General features: G+C 37.1%; 1 protein-coding gene across 2 annotated transcripts in view; it reads left to right on the forward strand.

Annotated features, from left to right (window-relative positions):
• RBFOX1 (RNA binding fox-1 homolog 1) overlaps positions 1 to 23,949 on the forward strand; it is a gene marked incomplete at both ends in the record, with an annotated part of 1,320,957 nt that overhangs the window by 710,281 nt on the left and 586,727 nt on the right. For both annotated transcript variants that reach the window (XM_082490611.1, XM_082490609.1), the window contains one exon: positions 1,727 to 1,774. In XM_082490611.1, coding sequence (XP_082346737.1) covers positions 1,727 to 1,774 — 48 coding nt within the window. The remainder of the gene's footprint in view (positions 1 to 1,726; positions 1,775 to 23,949) is intronic.

Consider the following 23,949-nt stretch of genomic DNA (forward strand, 5'->3'; position numbering starts at 1 on the left):
TGAGGCAGAAGGCTTTTTAAAAGCTGAGCTTTTTCCTCACTTACCAAAAAACCCCAAATATAAATATACAAACAAGCTCAGGAAGTTGGCCTGTAGGCGGAGACAGTATTTCCTTATCCGCCGAACGGGAGGAGAGACGTAGTGAGAGCCTCTCTGGCTGCCAGTAAGTCAGACTTGAAAGAAAATTTTTGAGTGTTAGTTTCCACAGTGCGTTCTGGTTCCCTGTGAAAAGTATTTTGAACATAAAGAGTATTTGAGGTATTGATTCATAGATGAAACTAACTAGAATAACAAAGATCATTGTTGTTGGAAATACGCTACTTAAGAAGTGACGAAGAACTTGATGTGCCTCATGAAAACATCTTTACTGTAACTTGCTGTGAATGAAAGTATTTTTTTCAGGAAATCTTGATTCATCTTACTTGATTGAATGATGTCATTTTTTTAATCTCTTATGGGTATATGGCCTATGTAAGAAGTCTTTGGTATGGAAGTAGTACCAGTCCTTTGCTTAAGATGAATAGGCATGGTGTTGAAGAAACATAACTTCTGTATTTAATATTTGTTTCCAGTTTTAGTAGGAGCTGCTATTAGCTATCAGCCTTAAATTTGTAACTTAGAATTTACGTAGCAAGTAATTCTGGTCAGTAAGCTAAAATCTAATGAGAGTGGTTCTAGCTTCAATTAAAAGTATGGGGAAGGACTTACTTTTAACAAAAAAAAAAGCTGTCCCTCATCTTTCTGTCTTTTTTTTTTTCCAATAGAAATCTCTAAAGTTGCAGTATGTAAGCAAAATTACTTTTCTAGTGAGGGTATTCTTGGAAACTAAAGTTGAAAACAAAAGAAAAATTGTTATAGGTCACTTGTCTACAGTTTAATGGCTTGAACTATATTTGGCTTACTCAGTTTCCAATAGTAACTTGTTGGACAAAGGGTTAATATGAAGAAATAAATGCCTTTCAGACTATAATTTTTGTGATGATTATCTCTGCATGCCTTCAGGTCTACTGGAAAAAATCCAAAGGTTCAGTGAGAGTCAAAATACCTTAGGATTTAAAGGAACATCTGTTGGGTGCCATTAGGTTTAAGATTATTTGTTTGACTCCTGAAGAAAACATAAATCCAAAATACGGGTGTGTATACATATATACACACACATACACACATATTTGTATTAAATAGATAGTAATTATTCTTGCATGTGTCAGTGAGATTCAGACACAAATGTCTTAAACTTATCAAGTCCTAGTTAGCACTCTTGACAACAGGCAGAAGTTCGAGCAGTTGTTTCCTTTTAAGCTTCCCTGTATATTTTTTTAAGCCACCATCACTAACTTAAAAAAAAAAAGAAAGAAAAAAGGAGTGAGGAAGCAGTTATATTTTCTTCAGGATGCAAGTAGAAAAAACAAACATATACTGTAAAGCAGAGATGATATTTTTGTCTTATGAGCTGGCTACACTGTATTGAAATAGGTTTGGGTTTTTATGATGTTTCAATCCTGTCTTTAAGTTTATGCTTGTAATGAAGTTTAATAAAGCTTATTTAAAGCCTTAATAAAAAATATTGTATATTTATATATAAAACATCTACACAAATAACAGCTGAGTCAAGTGTAATAGGTTGAGAAACTCACTTTTCAGATTTTGATGCCCTTTTCTTCATCCTGAGTTATTCCCACAACTGTGGTCAATATGCTTTGTGACATTGTCTTCTCTGTCTTTCCAGGATACTAAAGCAGAGTGCAGTTCCTGTGTAGAAACTGAGGACAAAAAAGTAAGTGGCTTGTTTCAATGTAATTTGTCAGGCACCTCTAGTACGCGGGAGGGGTGGGGAGGCGGTGTTTGGTTGAAATTTTGTTTTTTAATGGGAAATTATTTAATGTGAAATTATTTGATAGTGTTTTATGTCTGTATGTTTGTTAATGTTTTCTAACAATAACTTTTCTAATGTTGTATTTTAACTTCGATGGGGACAAAATAGTCTTACTGCATTTGAATATACTTCTGGTAGAAATGTGAATAACAACTTATTCAGAAGGGAATTATAATCTTAATTTTGTTAAACTATGAACAGTTTAAAAGGCAATTGCAGGCCTGTTCTGAATTTCCATCATTAACAAAATTATTGTGTTGCGCCTTTCATTATAATGTTGGCATACCATGTTAAATATTTTTAAAATAGCAAGATAAGGGCTACTTTTTTTGCTTTATAGGCAGTATCTTTGATACAGTTGGTTTTTTCCCTTCTAAATGGTTGATGTTGATGTTTAAAAAAAAGTTTCTCTTATTTTATTTCCAGTTTTATTTTCTCTGAACAAGTGTAAAATATGTTTTCAGTTGTGTTCTTTACCTTGTTAGCTTATTTTTTAAACAGTATGGCATGCACGTTTGAATATACTTGAACAAAGTTACATTTTTAGAACGAATTCGTAAACTGAAGTACTATCGAGTTCCACTCTAAAATAAGCAATGCAGAAAGCTGCCTTCTAGGCTAACAGTATCATACTCTCAGTGTGTGTTTTGAAACAGTAGATCTTTATGCTTAATTTAGCATTAGTTTAACTGTGCTATGATGTGCAATATCAATGTTCTATTGCTCAACTTTCCGAAAGTGGTTTTGATGCTGTTTGTTTTTGTTTTTTTTTTTTTTTAACTTCTTTTGGCTACTGCATCTCCGTATGAGCATTCAGAAGCTCCTTCTCTTTTAAAAAATAGTTGTCAAGTAAAAATGAGGTTTTATTAAACAGCATTATCCCAAAAGTACTTTAGTGGTTCATGAGAGCTCAAAGTTTATAAAATAATGTCATACAAGTCTGACATAAAATGCTGTTGAGGTTAGTGCAGGAAAGCACAGATCGTTTGCTTTGTTGAGATATGTGATAAAGGTTCTTCAGAATTTCAATGATTTTCAACATTTTCAGGAATGAAGTGAGGGAATTATTTTGAGCTATACAGAAACATATTGACAATTCAATTAAGATAGTAAACTGTGAATGTAACTAGAAGAGAAAGTATGCGATGTCTTAGACACCAAGCAGCTGTTACTACTCTCCGATTGTTGAAGTCTTCTATACTAAGAGAGGTTGAATTTCTGGCTTTTAAATTAAGCCAACACTGAATGTTTTACTCTGATGTGTAAGAACTAACTTATGGCAGGACAGTATGCAAATACGGTAGATTTTTTTTAAACTTTAGAAACCATGTCAGCTTTATCACAGGGCTTAAAAATACTGTAATGATATGTTTAACAATGCTTTGTGTTAGTAAAGGACTATGACATTTATGTCAATAGGAACAGTAACTTTGCTGTGTTGTTTTGAGAGTTCAAACGTAACCATTTATGTTCCTGTGTATTAAATTTAAGGAATTATCCTTGTTATTTACACCCCTAATACTTTTTCAGTTCTCTGGGAGGTTTAGGGGTTTTATTGTTCTTTGTAAAATCATTTTAACAAGCCAAAGCATTTTTGGTTTGCTGCTTTTTCCTGTTACTGACTTTATGCCTTCCATAAACCCAGTTCTTCTATGTTAATATCTTCTATTTTAATTTTTTGTAAAATTTCCAAATTCTACTGCTTTCTATTTCTTCTTCCTTTTCTAGGCTGCATTAAGTTTGAGCTAGTGACAAATTATACCTCCTCATTTCTTGTGCAGTTCCTTCCTTTTTTTTTCTCAAGCATTTTGCAGACACATAGTGAGCTGAATTAAAATTAACCTGGTTGATGTGTCATGGTCAAAACTAACCAAGAAAGAAAGGCTTCATCTATTCAATTTAAAAATTTTAAAAGGTCAGAGATAAATATCAATCCCATTTTAAAGTATTTTCTCACTAAAGAGACTGAGCTGTTTGTTGTTGTTTTGGTTTGGTTTTGTTTTTTTTTCCTTAAATGTATTTCCACTGAAATTTTAAAATTTGGAGCTAGAGTCCAGTTCTGGATTACTAAATCTGTGTAGTGTATCTCCATGTGTCAAGTAGTAACTGAGTTTCTGAAAGCGGTGAGCATGTGACATAAAATTAAAATCTCTAACATGAGGCGATAGTCATTACTGTGAAACTCGGGCCATTTAGGCTTCAGGTTCTCAGCATTAGCTTTGATGAAATTATCTAGGTCTTTAAGTACATGTTGGTTTTAGTATGCTGAAATGCAATTTGGGACCTTATTTCTAAACACTAAGATCTGACTTTTGCTGTGGATAGCAGCTACTAAAACCGCCCAACCAAAAGGCACTTCGTATTGCTTGGATAATGGGAAAAGTTGTCAAGAGCCTGATAAGCTTTGGACTGCAGTCTTATTAATGTATGTGTTGTATTTCTTTTTGCTTTTATGTAGCAGATGTACCAGCCTGTTGCCAGTAAAGTTGGGTGGGTTTTTTTATTGTGTTAAGATAGGGTGATTTCTGCCTCAGTGTAAATTACAGGAGTTGTGTAGCTGGTACTTTTTCTTGGCCTCAGGGATTGCACTGAGTTGGAGCAGTTTCTTAAGGAGCTATCTTTCTTCAGCGACTCAGGCTATCAAGACTAACCCAGCCGTCTGACCCCAGAAAGGGGCATCTCATCCAATGCAGAATATGTGATCTGACTTTTTCTGAGACAACCTAGGCCCTAGGACTGAGCAAGTGAAGTAAAATGAAAGACCACGAGATTCCCATGTTATCCTATGCTTTATTACTTCACTGGGCTGTTGTGCTTACTTCCCTCTCCCTTCCTGCTCTTAGAAGCAGTGGCATGAACATGAGGTGACAGTCACGGGGTCTCCAAACTTACTGTGAAATGTGGAGAGTCTCTGACTCTCTTTTAATGTATCATTAAGTTTGAAGAGCTGGAGATCTGGAGGTTCTCAACATTGCAGTGCCGAGCGCTATGAATTTCTTATCTTTTGATTACAGCTGCTGATGTGTGCAGACACATGCCTTCAGGCCTGCAGACTCTTCTGTGATCTTTCCTCACTTATCACTGAAGTAATAACAACAGGCATGAGATTTCCTAGGTTTTGGGTTATGGTTTGTTTTTTAACTTGCTAAAAGTACAAGCTTTATCCAACAACAATGACAATCTGTTCAGTGCTCTAGCTTTCAAATTCAGAAACTACTATTAATGTAAAGAATTGTCTAGCAAACCCCTGAACTTATCTTCGTCATTTTGTTAATTTGTGGAAGCATTTTGAAAGAACAGAAATGTAATAAATACCTGTTGTTGTTACATGGTATGTTTCATCTTTTCTCTGTGCTTGGTCCCAAAACTGAAGCTTGTGCTCAGCTTAAGTGGCAGATTTGCTTTACAGTCCAGGGATATAGGTTACCAATGGTCTATGCAGTGATCATCAAGTAAAGATACATCAGTCTTTGTTAATAATAATGCATTGTTTCATGCTCATTGAAAGCATAAGGTAGGAACTTAATGTAATTCATAGAACATTGTAAATAAATATTTTTATTCCATCTATGTTGAAATCAAGACAAACTACTACAATTAGGACATGCATCATTAGTATCTAATAATTTTCACTTCCATAATACGAAATATACTACTAATGAAGTACATCATTAGTAATTAATGAAAAATTTTCCCAGTTAGCAACAAAATATAAAACTGCAAGGTGCCTTTTCTTGCAGTCTTTTTTCCTGAAGTTTCTTAATCTCTAACTTCTGAAGTAGAAATGCATGAAACCATGGCTAAAGCATTGCCTGAGGGCAAACTCAAATATAATAATTGTAATTATTATTTTGAAATCTGTTCTATAAATTACAAAATAGCAGTTAATTATCCTAACCACTTTATGGCTATGATCTGTCTCTCCTTCCATTGTTCAACTGACCTTTTTATGTAAGATCCTACTAATATTTTCTGCGAGGATAGAAGCCCTCAGGTTTGAGAATAACAAGTGATGAGTAATCAACAGTCTACTGTAACTGGCCTGTATTATTACTGTTACAAAATTGCATTTAGCATTGCCAGCAGTGGACCCGTAAGTGTACGTACGACTAATTTCCTACCAAATTGGTATTCATTTCTGTGTTTGTCACACCCAACCCTTTTGTTTTGATCTCATACCTTCATTCTGAATATCACCATATTTGATGTTTAACGAATCGTGTGATCATGGAAATCTTTCAGCTTTACTTTTCAAAGAAAGATGTATAGAAACATGAGCCTTAAATTTTCACAGAAAGAAACCTATTAAAAGCATACAAAGTGTGATTTTTGTAAAAAATACATTGATTGCTGAAGCTAGTCATATGATGTTTAGGAACTTGAGTGATAATTCCAAAGTCTGCGCTGGTTTTCAGCATGAGGTTTTGTCCTTGCAAGGGTGACGGCAGTTGGGTTTTTTCCTACCCATGTTTTCTAATATAACTCTGTGTGTTGGGGCAAACTGAACGGTTGTGGTTGAAGGGAAGTAATAAGGACATTGGCCATTTTGCCGAGAGAGAGACTGTGTGGATTTCTTTACAATCTTCTCTTCCATTTGGTATAACCAAACGCTAGTCTCGGTCTCCACTTTTAAAAACTGCCAGTGTGTAAAGCTTTTTTTTATTTTTTTTTTCCTTTTTTCCTCTTGCACCAGCTTCATCACCTCCCATTACCTGAAAAACCTGCCCCTAATAAGTCTTCCTCATCTTTTATTTAATCTTAGTTCACATGTTTATTTGGTCTTAACAATTCTCTTTCTTTTCCATATGTTTCTATGGGACTTGCATAAAAGAGTCTTCAAAAATACAAGAAAAAGAAACTGGAGATAAGATTTCTCCCTGCCCTGCTCTGTCATTGAGGTGTGAACAGAGCACAAAGGGAATACTTTGGTTTACTCTGCAATTGTGTTTGTTGTGTCATCAAACTAATTCATGGCAATGCTGTAAAACCAAAACCCTAATGTGAAGTTTTCTTCCCCTTACTGCCCCACCTCCCTTTTGTTATATTTCTGACTGAAATGGAAAACCGAGACACTGAAAACTGAATTAAACTAACTTGCAGTGACCTTTCTGTGCTGGATGACTTTGTTTCAGATGGTTTTCACTATGCTAGGAATATTTTGTTCTTCAGCTTTGGCCTCTTCGTTTTTTTTTCTATTTCAGCTTACTCTTTTTAGTAATAGACTCACTTTGGCTGTAATGTGCAATGACATTCTCTTCAGTATTCCTTGCAGGCAACATAATGCTGACCGTTAACTAGCAGCTAAGTGTTATTAGCTTGGTGGCTCAAGGTCACTCGGGGTATCTTGCTTCATTTGCCGTTCTTGAGAAGGAGAGTAGCTTATGGAGAGAACATTTTTGAGATGCGTCTTGACTTTAAAATTTACCACTTTTGAGCTCGGAGTGCAGAGGCTTTATGAGAGCAATAGACTTTATGGGTATGCATTAGGCCAATAACATGATAGGTCAGTAAGTTAGAAAATTTCCCTGTAGTGACATAATGTTTCATAACTCCCTATTACCTTCTGTGGGAAATGGTGTAGGCAGTAATGCCTTTCCTTTTCTAGGCCTGCTGTGGAAAATATCTTACAATTTTATTTTTTTTTTTATTACCTTTTGTCAGAGGATCTCCAAGTACTTTACAAACAAATTAAAAACACCAGTGAGGAGAGTACTTACATTTATATTGCTCAAGTTACATATGGGGAAATAGAAGTGTGAAGGGGAGACATAGGCAAGGTTAGAAAGTGAGTCTGAAACAAGATAAGTAGAAAAAGAAACGGCATTGCGATTACATTTTGGGTTGCCTATTCTGTGGCATCTTGCAGTCTTGTTGTTTGTGGTGTTTTTTTTTAATTTATAATGATCATGTGAAAATACTTTCCATGAAAGTTTAAGGGAAAAACATTGTCTTATTAGTATGAAAAAAAATTATCCAGTTTCTTTAACATTGTTCTTCAGGTTACTGTGGGAGGGAATTAGTAAGGGTATCAAATAGTGAAAAGCTGATAAGAAGCATCATGCAGGGACCAACTCATCTACTGTCATCTAAGATCTGGATGTATTTATATACTGTTTCCTTTCATTGTAATCCCTTTTTCTGCTCTTTAGGGGCTTCCTCTCAGTGAATATGGGTGTCATTTTTATTCCCTTATGAAGGCATTGTGCAATCTGCATAATTTTGTACAGTTTTGAGATGCATTTTTCTTCACATTAAAAGAAATTAATGTTTTAATGAGGAAAGATCACTGCCTCCAATGAATTGGTAAGGAATTGTCTAAATCGTGTTTGGATATAGTTTCAGAGGAATCTAAGGAAGTTTTTAACATTAATGAGCCTTCTGGTGTCTACTAGAGTGAACAAATTATTCCTGTTTCTTCGACCTCTTTAACTGTTGTACAAAGAGAAAGGAGTATTATTGAACCATTGTACGACAGGACCACATAGAATACGGAGGATTGACCATAGAATTCAGAAACGAGGGAGAGTAACCCAGGAGTGAGAGTAATGAGCTGTTCCCAGAATAGTATCTACCTGTCACCATACACTGGAGGTTTCCACTGACATCTCAGCTCATGTAAGTCAGATTTACATGATGCTTCTTGAGTCTTCCTCAGTACAGAGCTGGAAGTTTTCAACACTTCCACAAAAGGGTAAAATTATCTAAGGTGTGGGGATTTTTTTTTTGTTGTTTGTTTATTACCAGAAGTGACTTGAAATCCATGACTTGCCACCACTGCAGTGATTGTAATTCAAGATCTGTTGCACTCTAGATGTCCTAAAACTCAGAAACTAAATTGGATCAAACCCATAATCTAAGTTGTTTAGGTCTTATTTATTATTATTTACATTACTTTTAGTGATATTTTTAAAATCAAGGGATTTATCTTTTCATTTTCTTAGTTTATGTTCTTTTCAAGTAAAACCACGGCTTATGGAAAACTAGGTAGCTGAAACTTGCCCTAGAACTTGACACATGGCATTGGTACACCTAATAAATATTGGCAATTCTAATATAAGGAAATAGTCAGAAATCCAGTCCGTTTCCTGGCATGTAGATTGACACAGTGCAAAGTCTTGTTGGAAAGTTTCATAGTATTTGAATGATCATAATGTCAGTCCTATTACTGCTCTCTTGTTCTTTCTGTCACTGACATGCAATTATGGAATTTCGCAACTGAAGTGATGACAATTGCTCCTCCGTGTGTGTGTGTGTGTCTATCTTTCCCCTTAATCCAACTTTATCTTGCAATCTGTAATTTGATAAAGTGGAATTGAAATGACAGGCATGACAGAAGTGCCAAAACAATAATTTGACCTCCCACTGAAGTGTCAATGTGTTCGGCTGCATGACTTTTACACATGCTGAATACACATAAGGGACACAGATAGTATATTTATTGTGCTAGAATACCTGTTAAGGCAGATTGCTAAAAAAAGGTATCTCAACACTGTGTCTTTTTGCCAGCCTGTTCCATCTTTAACTGTTATATTTTGTACGGCTGTACTACTATGTATAAACATGATTGCTATTGCATGTAAAATATTTTATTAGGAGATTTTTTTTCAAATCTTCAATTTGAAGATATTTGGGTAAATCTTGAAATTGTAATTCTGTGGCTGTGTAGCAAATTAGTTATTGAATAGGCTATTTACTCTTTACTTTTAAAGACAACTTTTTCATATTAAACCTCTTTGGGGAAGGTGCCAAAGAATGAAGAAGGAGCCATAGAAAAGGTACACCATTTCTTTTTCCAAAGTCCTTTAGTACTGATGAAATACCTAGTTCCCATTTGTACAGAATATAAATTTAATCCCCGTTTCAGATTACCTTGTGTTGTAAACAAATGTTATTGAGGACATCAGTCAGCAAGCTGGCAAAGTCGAGTTACAGTGTACACAAAATACAGAATATAAAAAAGTATTTTCTGTGGTAGCTATATACTGATAATTTCAATTTCACTTGAGAAGAATCTTCTGGAATGAGTGACGTGCCCGTGAGTAGTTTGAGTAGTTGGTATCTTTGAAATGTCAGCTTTTCATTGAGGTAGACTGGAGTTAAAGAAATCCTCAAAATATTTTTGCTTGAAATCTGATTCCAGTTTAAATCCAATTTAGAAGTTTCTAAAAAGGGTCCATGAGGACTATGAGCTTTATCATTCTCTACATACAATATAATGGTTCTTTGTTACTCTTACATGTTATGAAGGCAAAAAAACCCCTCTTTTTAAATAAAATAGTGCTAATTTTTATCCTTTCTGTGACTGGTAGTTATGCCTTTCACCTGATATTCTTTCTAGCCGTTTTATTTAATGCTGTGGCATTAAAACATGCCTTTATCCACTGTTACATTCAGTGCTGATATTTGCATTATGTGAATTGTAAAATCCAGAAAGCAATCATAAATCTTTTTGAACTTCCTCTGGTTTGAAATAAATTGCATTAGGTATATAACAACTTCCTGCTAATAACTCCTAAAAAGCTCACTGAGCTAGAAATAGCATTCTGAAATATCTAATACTTTTACATAAAAATAATTACTGAAGTAAATAGTGAAGTAAGTTTCACTGAAGTAAATGTATGCACAAGTTACTTTGTTGTATGTACTGTACCTGCAGGTACCTATATGTACATATACCTGTACCTATAATAATCAATTTTATTTCACCTGAGGACAAGGAAGGTGACAGAAGAAAAAAACTTTTTGGCTTCAATACTCAGCTAACTGTAAAATTAAAACATTCAGATTTAGGGCAAAAAAGAAAATCAAGTGGAGAGGGATAACTTAAGTTTGATTTGATACTAATTATCTGTCAAAATTAACTGAAAAATAATTCATGAAAGACTAAAGCCTTGTTGAACTTCTGACTACATCTGGCCATTAAGTTTTGAACAGGTAAAAAAAACACAGAGAGGAACTTTTGAAGTTATACAAAAAAAGGAAGAACCCACAGATCTATTAATGTTAGCGTGCTGTGAATGGGAACGTCTTACGTCTTCTCTGTGTGAATGAATAAAACTTTGCCGCAGTGGGGCAGTGCAACTTTCTCTACTATGCGGTGAAACATTTTCTTTTAAAAGGTGCCTGTTTTCTGGTAGTGTAAGCTCTTCATAACCCACCCTATGCTGCATCGGTAAGGTATAGTTGACCTTAGCAGTTACATTACCTACTAATTTTCAGTTATTAATCTGAGCTACCAGATTCCGTGCAACGTATCAGATACCAATGTCAAATTATGCAAGGTTGAATGACATGGATTTAAATATATAAACTATATCTCCGTGCATAACTTTATATTGTATACGCATGCCAAAGTGTTTAATGGTCATTGTTGCTTTAGAGAAAAGTAAGTTTCAAGTTGACATTTCCTTCCCTATCTATTTTTTCATAACTTTTCAATAAGGATTTGTGAGACTTCATAAAGAAGGTTAGAGTTAACAGTAGGTACAGAGGAGTGACCTTATTTACAGATAGGTCTATGTGTACTGTGGGTTACGCTTGCTGACCCCAGGAGCCGGAGGGCCTGAGTGACAGGGAGGAGCGCTGGGTTTCTGTCACGTGCCTGGTTCACTTCATCTCCCGCCATTTCTAGGAGCGCCCGCAATAAAACCGGCATGGCTGTGGCAGCACCGACGGGCTGGGAACCCTGCGTGGTATTCCTGCTCTAAGCCTGGAGAAGCCTCTTCGGGTTTAGAGGGTATTTTTTGGACCCGGTCTAAAGAATACTCAAGGGGGAGAGAAGTCTTACATCGAGGAGAACAAAATTACCTCCCTGTGTTAGGCAAAAGAGTCTCAAGTTAGGGACTCTTCTTTCACTTAACTTCCTGCCAACCAGCACAAACCTCCCATGGCTGAGGAGAAGGTGGTGCAAACTGGGAACTGGGTCCATCCCGATGCCTCTGGCGAGGCGAGGGGCCAGGGGCCGGCCGGGGTGGCCTGCAGGAGGGCGCCGGGCACTGCAATGGCGGGAGGACGTTTGGGCTGGCCGGGTGCTGCGGTTGGCGGGGGGGGGCAGAGCCGGCCGCAACTGGTTGTGACCGGCCGGGGCGGGTGCCGGCTCCCGCCACGCGGAGCGGGGCAGCGCCCCCTCAGCAAAGCCGGCCTCTCCCTCAGGGGGAACCGGATGGGGTCTGACAGAGCCCCCGGAAAGCAAACGAAAACAAATGATAAACAGCACTTAAAATTTTAAAGGGCGCACTGTGGGCGTCGGAATTACGGAAAGCCTGCCTCTTGCAGCCTGCAGGCTACGGGTAGGTCGGGTTTTTTTATATATGAATTGTGAATTGCACCGCCAGACAGGTAACTGCAGAAGGAGCTGGGGTCCCTACTAGTGAAGGGTGTCAAAGCCACTGTGCTTTTTATGTTTGGTTTTTTTTGTTTTTTTTTTTTTTTTAATTTGGGGGGTGTGGGTGGGGGGGTGTTTGTGGTTTTTGTGTGGGTTTTTTTTGTTGTTTTCAATGCTTTTACCACTTGTTAAGGCTTCAAAGGCACATTAACCAAAAATGTAGCTGGACATTAGAGACCTTTATTTAAAATAAGAAATACATGTATTTCATACAAATTAACTAGAAATTATGTGCTAAACAATGGTTTAAAATGTCTGTGCAGCAGCTAGCAGAGGCTGAAGACAACTTAGGCTGTTTCTCCACTTTCTTTCCAGCTTGTACATGCTCATGTATGACTGTGCATTTGGAGATGTACACCATCTCATGCTGTCACCTTGTCACAGAAGCAGTGAGAGGTTTTGCCTTGCAATGTGATAAAGTTGCTATAACATGAACTTTTATGCAGCTTCTCGCTAGGAGCCAGGGCTATTTTTGTAGATAAATGCTTCCCAGCATAGAAGCTGAGCGGAGCTTTGCCTGCAACCAGTAGCCATTTTGACTTCTTTTTAACTGTCACGTTGAATTTTCCTTATGGAATAAAGTTTGGAATTTCAAGAACGGGGAAATAAGAATTATGGAATTTAATTAATAATTAAAAAAACCTTTTCTTTTCATCTGTTTGAGCTGAGCCACATGTTCCTAGTCACTACCTATTTTAGTAATCCGGAACTTCACTTTTTGTGGACACGTGAAAATATAATCTCTGTCTCACAGGATTTTAGTAGTCTTCTATATAGTTAACATTTTAACTGGTTAAAATTTTTAAAAATTTTAAAGCTAATGTCAGTTTAGGGAGAAGGCAAATGGGAAGGGAAGAAGTTGCTTAGGATCCCTTTTACCTCTGATTTTACATACTTAAATAATTAGCCTGAGTTCTGAAGGGCTGGGCATTCAACTTAAATCTTCGTTACAAGCTTATTCGTTATTACCTTCACTTATTCTGGCTTGAAATGTACTTTCTGTTTTTGGAAAAGAGTGTAATTAGTTCATTAAGCTAGGCGAAATCTAGCCACGGTGACAATAAGTGGAGTAGGTCAATGTTTGCTAGGATGAAGAGCAGAAATACACGGCAGAATAACTCCTAAGAGAACTTTATATAATGAGGCCACTGTGGGAAGCCATTTGGTGTTCTGCTTTCATGGAGAATCAGAGAATTTTTTCAGTCGATAAGAGTATTTATTCTTGCATAAAGCTCCCAGATGGTAACATTTAGAAAATATATACTTTTCTTATTCTGTTATGCATCAGGCTTGTTGATACGCTTTTTATTAGACAAGTAATCTTCCAGATGTTGTTGTATTAAACGGAGGTATAGAGATATTTTCCATTAATTTTCTGTTCCCAAGTTCTAGGCAATGAATTCTGATTTTCTTTCTTTAAAATTGCAGGACAGCATTTCATATATTAAGTGATACACAGATCACACATAGCTGGTTAAACTTACCAGTGGAGCATTAATAGAACACTTGCGAGTTTTCTTTTTCAGTTCTCCAAGAGGTATAATAAACAAATATGCAAGTTGTAATTTATAAATGTATACAACTACTGTGGTTAATTCAAAGTTTTAGAAAATGACAACCCTTCCTAAAAGAGCAAATACAGGGATTGAGGAGCCATAAAATGAATAAAGTATTTTTTCCAGGCTCTGAGTCTAGATAGTAAATCTGGGATGTATTGTGTGACCTACATTGGGCTTGGAAATGTTTGTTTTTTTTTTTCATACAGAAACCTCAATTCTTGGAAGTACATGCACTTTAGAAGGAAGTATATGTCTAAAAGCATTAAAACCTTTTTGTTTCTGGCTGAAAACACGGCCATCTGTGCTTAGCCATATAAATGTTCTGTTCCTACACCTCAGTTTTCCTTGCAGTTAGAAAAAAGCCACTATTTACTTCACAGGTGTTTGAAATAGGTGTTCCATTTTCATGAAGTATCCTTAAAGAGCCTTATTGGTGAGCTGGAAGTGTAGAGGATATGTATTTCTCCAGGAAAAAAAGTAGGAATGCTAGTTCTTTTGTAACAACTTCTAAGTCCTTGTAGTAGAGCTTATGTTAAAATATACACACAAACATGTTGCTATATAGGAGGTTGCAGTTGTTTTCTCTTTATTTAATCAGTATACCTGACAGCCTGAGTTCAGGCTGCTCCTCTGTGGTGTTAAGGTTGCATAGTTCCAGTATACTCTTCAGTGAAACTAATGCGTACAAAACTTGGAAATGGCATTTGAAATTTTGTGTGAAGAACTTGATGCAGGCAAGCGCTTTACTGTTCTAAATCATAAAATGGAGAGAGATAAATAAAAATCCTTCTGTATCAAAAAATATATCTCTATGGAAAAATTAAATTTTAATATTGAAAATTGAAATCATTTTAGGAATTGAACGGCCTCTACTACTTTGCATTTCTTTCCTTATAACCAGTAACAAAGAAAATATTTCTTATGGAAATATTTAGAAATATTAGGTATTAAAAATTCACTTTAATATCTAAGTATCTTTTTCTTGCTACTTTGTATCATCAGCATGATTACGGATGAGAAAAGAGGTGGTATATTGATTCTATATGCATATGGGCTAATGGATAGTATGCCTACAGCAATATCTGAATCTTTTGGATAGCCTGTCTTTGAATTTTACACCATGAACATTCATCTCCAGAGGATGGAGCTCTGTGGTTCTTCCTTTCTATTAACCTCCACTGTTGGTACCCAGATGTCGCACAGCATTTGGCTTGCTGTGGGAATTCTTTTCAGGAATTGAGACTGTCTGAAAACAGTCATCCAAAACAAAGTATTGTTTATGCTTAACAGTGTGACCACAACAAAGGAGAAAGGAAAGAATGTAAAACCAAAGGACTTACTAGGCTGTGGTGGGTTGACCCAGGCCAGCAGCTTAGTGCCCCTGCAGCCACTTGCTCACTCCCACCTGACTGATGGGATTGGAGAGAGAATAAGAAAAGCAAAAGCAAGGAAACTCATGGGTCAAGATAAAGACAGTTTATTAAGTGAAGAGAAAAACACCCAAACCCACAAGTGATGCAGAGGCAGTCACTCACCACTTTTCCCAAGCAGACTGATGCCCAGCAAGTCTCTGAGAAATAGCTACCTCAGAAGACACAACTCCCACCATCAACACCATCCCTTGCCTTCTTCCACTACCCTAGTTTTATTGCTGAGCATGATGCTGCATGGTACGGAATATTCCTCTGACCAATTTGGATCAGCTGTGTCCTCTTCACATCTCTTGCCTGCCACTAGCCTGCTCATTGAGGGTGGGGTGTGGGAGTGTGTCAGCATGAGTAGAAGAGAAGGCCTTGGTGCTGTGCAATCACTGTTCAGCATAACCAAAATATTGGTGTGTTATCAACACAGTTTTAGGGAAAATCTTTTAGGAAGGCTCAGGTTGCTGAAGCTGTTTACAAAAACAAATTGCAGCAGCAGGACAGGATTCCTATGGGAAAAACTTGGAAATGGCATTTGAAATTTTGTGTGAAGAACTTTGTGTGAGAAAACTATGCTTTCAGCTACTTGTAAGCCAGCAATCATTTGTCCTTACATACGGTATTTATTTATTTATAGTTGAAAGGCGTCCATACTCTTTGAACTATCTCCCTTCACTGCCACTGTTTCAGCACTTTCTTGGGAAGCAGAGGACGAGTTTCCAGGCTCTTAGTGAATAGGGGAAGCCTTATGTCATCTGTACTTGAGTTTAGACTTCTCCTATCATCTAGGCATAAATCGATCAGATGGCTTTCTAGGAGCACACGCATGGCAAGATTATCAGTGACAGATTGTTTTCAGCATATTTGAAGGGGACAAACTGAATCAGACCATTGTTTTGTTTGCCAAATTAATATCTGGGATGTAATCCAACCTGATTAACAGGATGGCTATGATTGGATCATGAAAGGGTAAGCAGACATTTGGAAGGCCTTTTTTTATACCTGCTGGCTCTGTTGCTTTCCGAGTAGTTTGAACACATGCAAGAATATGCTCCTATCCAGTAATCCAATTCATTTCTCATTGATTCCAGTTTGTCTTTTTATGTTGTGTTGGATCTCTTGCCAGGTAAATCTTTTCTCCGTAGAGTGTAGATTGCTTTTTACAGCTGCCTGAACGTCTGGTACTGGGCAGTTTGATCAAAACTTCCTAATTAAGTTATTTCAGAACTGACTTCTTCAACAGTGATGCAAAATGTCTTTTCCTCTACTGAAGCCTGTTATTATAAGAGCACTTATGCTTAAATGTATAACCATATTTGAAAATTTGAGTATGTGTGCATGTTTCTGTTGTCTTTGAAATATTGTTGATGATTCTTATGTAAGGACTGAAGTAAGGGTTAATGGTTTATTTTTTTTCCATTTTTCTTAGAGGTATGTTTTATTGTCTTTGTTTGATGGGTGATACAGAGACTTTATGGTTTATATATAAACTATGTACTTTCCAGATTTGACTTATGTAATCATAGCAGTTTTGCACCATTCAACTGAAAAATTATTCTTGGTGATCAAGGTCAGAAAAATCCAGGGATTCTGCCATTTATCACAGCTGCTTGAGTACTGAAATAGGGCACCCAGGGCAATATTAAGAGAACTAGTGTAGAAGGATGTCTTACTATGGCATACTTTCTCTGTAACAACTTTTTTTAAAAAAGACTGGGTTATTTCTAAAAAATATGGTAAAAATATTGAAAGAAGAATGTTGATGTTCGAAGTCTAAAAGTCAAATACCCTTTTTGTCTTTTTTCTTTCCCCTCCCTTTCAGCAGACTAATGTACAAAAGAAAGTTAATTTACATTTTTTTCTAGATGATGATAATATGCATACTAGGCAATTGATGAACTTTTTATTCTGAATTAAAAGCAATGCCAATTAAAAAAAAAAATCTGATCCCTGTTACTATTATTCACTTTCAAGACTTGGTAAATCATAGAATCATAGAATGGTTTAGGTTGGAAAGGACCTTGAAGATCATAGAGTTCTAACCCCCCTCCCATAGGCAGGGACACCTCCCACTAGACCAGGTTGCCCAAGGCCACGTCCAGCCTGGCCTTGAACACCTCCAGGGATGGGGCCTCAACAACCTCTCTGGGCAACCTGTTCCAGTGCCTTACCACCCTCACAGTGAAAAACTTCTTCCTAATGTTCAATCTGAACCTGCCCTCTTCCAGTTTAAAGCCATTTCCCCTTGTCCTATCGCTACATGCCCTAGTAAAAAGTCCTTCCCCAGCTCTCCTTTGGGCCCCCTTTATGTACTGGAAGGCCGCAATAAGATCTCCCCAGAGTCTTCTCTTCTCCAGGCTGAACAGCCCCAACTCTTTCAGCCTCTCCTCATAGGAGAGGTGCTCCAGCCCTCAGATCATCCTCATGGCTCTCCTCTGGACACGCTCCAGCAGGTCCATGTCCTTCTTATGTTGGGGACTCCAGAGCTGGAGGCAGTACTCCAGGTGGGGTCTCACGAGAGTGGAGTAGAGGGGCAGAATCACCTCCCTTGACCTGCTGGCCACATTTCTTCTGATGCAGCCCAGGATATGGTTGGCCTTCTGGGCTGCATTCGCACATTGCTGGCTCGTGTTGAGCTTCTCGTCAATCATCACCCCCAGGTCCTTCTCCTCAGGGCTGCTCTCCAGCCATTCCCTGCTGAGCCTGTATTTGTGCTTGGGATTGCCCCGACCCAGATGTAGGACCTTGCACTTGGCTTTGTTGAACTGCATGAGGTTGGCTTGGGCCCACCTCTCCAGCCTGTCCAGGTGCCTCTGGATGGCATCCCTCCCCTCCAGGGTGTCTACCTTGCCAAACAGCTTGGTATCATGGGCAAACTTGCTGAGGGTGCACTCAACCCCACTGTCCACGTCGCTGACAAAGATGTTGAACAGTACAGGCCCCAGTACTGATCCCTGAGGAATGCCACTCGTCACTGGTCTCCACCTGGACATCGAGCCGTTGACCGCAACTCTTTGAGTGCAACCGTCCAGCCAGTTCTTTATCCACCGAGTGGTACATTTGTCAAATCCATGTCTCTTCAATTTAGAGACCAGGATATCATGTGGGACAGTGTCATACGCTTTGCACAAATCCAAGTTGACGACATCAGTTGGGCTTCCCTTGTCCACTGCCGCTGTAACCCCTTTGTAGAAGGCCCCTTTGTTTTCTGTGGGCCTCAGCAGAGTTTCCAGGAGGACCTGCTCCATGATCTTGCCAGGCACAGAGGTGAGACTGACTGGCCTGGAGTTCCCTGGGTCTTCCTTGTTTCCCTTTTTGAAAATAGGGGTTCTGTTTCCTCTTTTCCAGTCGGCAGGAACCTTGCCAGACTGCCACAACTTCTCAAATATGATGGCTAGTGGCTTGGCAACCTCATCTGCTAGCTCCCTCAGGACCTGCGGATGTATCTCATCAGGTCCCATGGACTCGTGCAACTTCAGATTCTTCAGGTGGTCTGAAGGAAGGTTGAAGACCAAGGAACAGAGCATGTTTTGTTTACATGTGAATTGTCTGAAATCCTCTAGGGAACATCTAGTTTGGCAAATTTGCTTGGTATATTCGTTTCCTACAACTTTGTTTCACTGTGGTCTTTTCCTGAACAGATAACAGATTTTTGCCTTTGCAACAGAAGTCCTATGCAATTTTATGATATAGCTGGCCTGTATTTTGTTTGTCCTATTTTCCTCATATGCATGTATTACTTCTGCTAAACAGATTCCAGTATTTCTTTGGATCATAGTAACAGCCTGAATCAAACTATGCTTTTTAACTTTCAGGTGGCAGGTGTGGTAGGTAAAGAGTGGTGAAGAACACATTTCCTGGCCTTGCCACTGGCTCTGTTGACCTGGCAAGTCAAAATGTTCACCGTTCTTTTCCGTAGCAGTAAAACGTGTTTCTAGGTAGCTTATGAGGTTTGGTTTTGTTTCCTCGTTTGATTCCTTTTCACTGCTATTGAAGATGCAAAATGCTTAGTTGGTTTATTTCTAACCAATATTGAGAGGAAATTTCTCATTACAGTATTTGAATAGTTTTGAAAAGCAGTAAAACAGAAGAATTTTGCCCTTCTATATTTGTTATATTCTATGAAATGCTTCAAAGAACTGTGACATACTGTTTATTGAAATATGACATTTTTTCAGTCTTTATTACATAGTCTAAGTAAAAAGAAGTACAAAAGCTAAGTTTAAAACATTTAGAAGAGTATTGCAGCAAATCTATGAAAATATTAAAATTCAATAGCATGCATAGAAGTAACACTCCGTCTACTCATTATAGCTTTAATTGTATCAAAGTCAAAATCTCCTTAAAAGTGTGTCTGTGATTAAGGAACAAATTTTGATTGTTAGTTGTTTTCAGTTATGTGAAGTAGGAAGCCTTCCTTTTTCTTTCTTTAAAAAGTGTATCAAATTATCTGCCTTTAAGAATACTATAGATTATATCATTCAAGTTTTGAGTGAACTGACCATAGAATTGTTTAATTTTTTGAAGATATTTAAATAGCTTCAGATGCTTCCTACAGTGTTTCTTCTCCTACTATGTTAAATAATTAACTTCATCCTTAGTAGAGATGTATTAATAACACAAGAGAATGAGATTGCAAATCTTGCGTCTCAGGGTTCTTTTTCTTCTGCTTAATGAGTCTCATTGCAAACAAAGCTTCCTTCCCAAAAGTAATTGTTATCCAAAGGAATAATATGCTTGATAAACTCAAGGTATTCTTCCAAGTGAAAATGTTTGAGGAAAGAAATTTTGGTGAATCAAATGGCATCTATGAAGTGCACTGTGTGTGGTCAGGGCTTAATTATTAAAAAGCTCAGCTTTTAGGGTAGGGGCCAAGGATTGGGTGCAGTTGATGACCGCGCAATATATTAGTGATGTCATGGGTCCTGCGCAGATACCTATATGGAATTCTTTGGACTTTCCCTTTGGTCCTATAACACAAATATCAACATGGAGTGAAACTTGGGAAACAGAGGCCAAAAACTCCTTTATCTTATTTTTCATGTATTTGAGTTCTAACTTGCCAGTCACCAAATTCAGCAGAAACTTTTTTTTTCATTCAGTTGACTCATGTCATAGAGCACCAGCTCTCAGACCAGAGGTGGAGGTTGGCATGCTTAAGTCAAGGCCATAAACTAAATCAAAGAGCTTGTTTATAAAACTCTCTAATGTCAGTTCAGTTCCTATGGAAGATTACTGTGTTATAGATCAGTGGTTCTTGTTGGAAGTTTGGGATTCCAAAGTTTTAGTTTGAAGGACTACCTGAAAGGCCTTGGAAGAGCCTGCAGAAATGCCTGCAAGTACCTTTTTTTTTTTTTTAAAAAAAAAAAAAAGCACACCCCCCAAACAACAGCAACAACAACAACAGCAACAACAACAACATCACTTGAAACTTCTTGTATCTTGCCTATTTCAATTTCACTTCCTGATTTCATCATTTCTCCAACTTAAATATGCTGAGGGTCATGATTAAGCCTTCTCAAAGCACTAAATGTAATTATATGCACTGATTTCTTTTAAAGATATTAAAATAACTTCATAAGTTTTAAACTGTGTTTAAATAGAGTTTTCTATCAAAGTATGTTAAAACATCTTGTCTTCTACCAGCCATGCTACAGTCTTGGTGTTTAATATGTCTTGCCTGATGTTTTAGTCTACAGTTTTGACATGCTGATTTCCCTACGTATTTTATTATAAAGGATTATGCGATTTCACATAAGCATAGATACCGTGTTTTAGAAATAAAATTTCTCTGCAAATCATTCTAGGGAAACATTTAAATGTGCAAACTTATTTTTCTGGTTTTATGTTTCCATGTTTTTACAGAGCTCTTATTGACAATTACCTTAAAGATATTACACAGTATCTATTTTTATTCTTTTGGTACAGCTAGTGTACCTCACTGAATCTGCCTTTACAATGTATTACCCTTCCTATTGGGTGCTTGAACTACAGCTCTATCTGTCTTCTCTTTTCATAGAATGCATAATGTGTCAGTGTCTACTGTATCTAGTTTTGATCTGAGTACAAATTAGCACATGCTTGTGCGTTCCAGAGGTGTTTATCTCCCAAGTTCTGTCCCAGAAAGTCGATTGTATCTTAACTGTATGCTGCTTATTCTAAAAGAGCTGTACCCCATCACAAATCTATGCTGTGCAGATTAACTGCACGCATGCTAGGCACTGGCTTTCTGGCCATTTTTTGTTTGCAGTGAGAAGCACATGCTTTCAAGGACATCAGTCCAGGTAACCTTATTTGCACTCACTGGCATTTTCAAATGAGTTTAAGTGGAATATGGCTGTATGATTGAAATTCCTCTGAAGAACCTGCAAAAACTGTAATTCTTGACATTCCCTCAGTACTTGCCATGGCCATTAAGATAATTAAGACCAACTGGGTAAGGTTCCTCTATTTACACTACTGCCTTGAGAACAGCTATGATTGCAGTGAGACTGCATCTTATTGCATAAAGTAAAAAGCATCCAATTGCATCTTAGGTAAAGAAGGCATAGAGGCCTCTGTTGGCTCACTTGTGACACTTGCAGTCTCAGCTGAACTAGATGCAAATATTAGTTGTTGCTACTAGCTTTGAAGATTACTGGGTTCCACAACTTGCAAAATGTGTGCCTAAAGTCAAGTCCGCAAAGAAAAGTGTCATTGTTTTTAGAAGTTCTGCTCACTTTTTAAGAATCCTCAGAAGTACAAAGTCTGTCAAAGAATGTCCATATTTATTTTGGTAGCTCTGTAAGCTGAACTCCATTTGGAAACTTGGCTTATTTGCTTTCTGCATTTAAACCAAACAATAGCATACCATAATCTGATATTTTGCAATCTAGCACAGGAGAATTTTAAGAATTGAGTCATATCAGAACCTAGACCAAGTTACTCAGTATGCTAATGAACTTGTTACTGTCTTTCAGACTATTTCTTGTAGTTGCTCTTTCACATCAAATGCTTGCTTGCTTCAAAATTAATTTAAAAAGCTTTGCAACTTCCTACGCATTTTAAAAGAAATTATTCTTGTAAATGTCACAAACTGTTCTTACCTTGCCTTTTACATTCCTGTGTATTTAAAACCTTACCCATGTTTATTGTAAGTTTTCTCAGGGCCACATACATGATGTATGTTTTATCCTGTAGGTCTGAATTTTAGGGCCAGACTGATGATCCAAAGAGTGCCTAGTCCTTCGTTAGCAAAAATGTCTCTTTGTTACTTGAGCGACACTCAGGTTGGTTTTGGTAACCCGAAAAGTTAGTAAGCCCTAGTTCTGGAAACCGGACAAAGATACTGTAATACTCATTTTAAGAAACAAAATGCTCTTTTTTTTTTTTTTTTTTTTTTTTTTTCTGGCATAGTGAAGCACAGAGTAGATTTATTATATGTGTGTAGTTTAAATGTTACAAGATAGGTACTTTAAAATATATTGTTGGGTGTAGTCTATTAATTAATGAAACATCACTTTGTGCATTTTCATTTTAAGGTCACTAATCCTAAATTATTTGGCAATATTTTTCAAATTATTTAGTTTAACTGAAAGTTTTTAAACTATTAACTCAATAGTTTAAACTATTAAAAAAAAAAAAAAAAAAAAAACAAACAACAAAACACAAGGCAAGTGTGGTTATAGATTACGTGGAATCTTTAGCCAAAGTTTTAGTCAGTTGATTTGAGTGCTCTGCTCTCGTGTTCTGTGTTTGCTTCAGAATAATTTTTTCATTTATGTATTCAATGCTTTTCTGTATAAAAGCTACAGATCTCCTCAGTATCTTCTGTTAATACAAACGTGCATACTGTTGAGGTTTATTCACTTTTAGATTTAGCTTAACTGGTTGCGTTTTGACATACCATGATGATATAGCTTACAGAACCAGAAGATGGCACTGTAGGCTAAAATAATATGTGTTCAGTTAGTAAAACCTTTCTCCTTTATAAATGGATTAGTTTTTTTTTTTTTATTCCTCCCCCCAACAACTTAATTTTGTAATAACCTCTAAATTATTTTAAGGCTTGCTTATCCTCGACAGAAGCAATGGTTAGGATTCTCTATTATTGTGCTGTCAGTACAGCTTGTCTGTATGTTTATCATGCTTGTCTTGTTTCAGATCTGATACAACTTCAAAATAATTTTTTCTACTGACGGTATTATTTTTTTAATTTAGCAAACTCACTGCACTAAATCTGTAAGCATTTTACATAATGAAATTCTGCACTATTTAAATGTCGCTTCTCTTAAACTACTCTTTCACTTTCTACTTCTTTTCTGCGCTGCTTTTTGAATATAGTACTAACTTAAGCATTCCAATGGCTGGATCACTGTACTATGTTAAAATAGTTAGAACTGTAGTTTCGTGTTTGTAAGTTGCATAAAATCCATGTATGTCACAGCAGCTGCTCTTTCTCTCTGCATCACACAAGAACCAAGCAATGAAGAGATGAAATTAATTTAAGACATTAGAAAATGCAGTTTGCTTTTCAGACTGGCACCTGGAAACTTTCCTAAACAGTATTTTTGTATGCTTCAGCCTAAAATGAGAGCACTTCCAGTGTTCAAGTGACTCAAATGTGACAGAAAACTCAGTGCTTTCTTTTCAGTCTTTCACCTCCCTCCTCCTTTTCTCCTCAAACTCTTGAAGTCATTTAGGCATTATTTGTATTAGATTATTTAATTAGAG

The sequence above is a fragment of the Vanellus vanellus genome, assembly GCF_965231255.1.
Source record: "Vanellus vanellus genome assembly, chromosome: 14".
In the NCBI taxonomy this organism is placed as follows: domain Eukaryota; kingdom Metazoa; phylum Chordata; class Aves; order Charadriiformes; family Charadriidae; genus Vanellus; species Vanellus vanellus.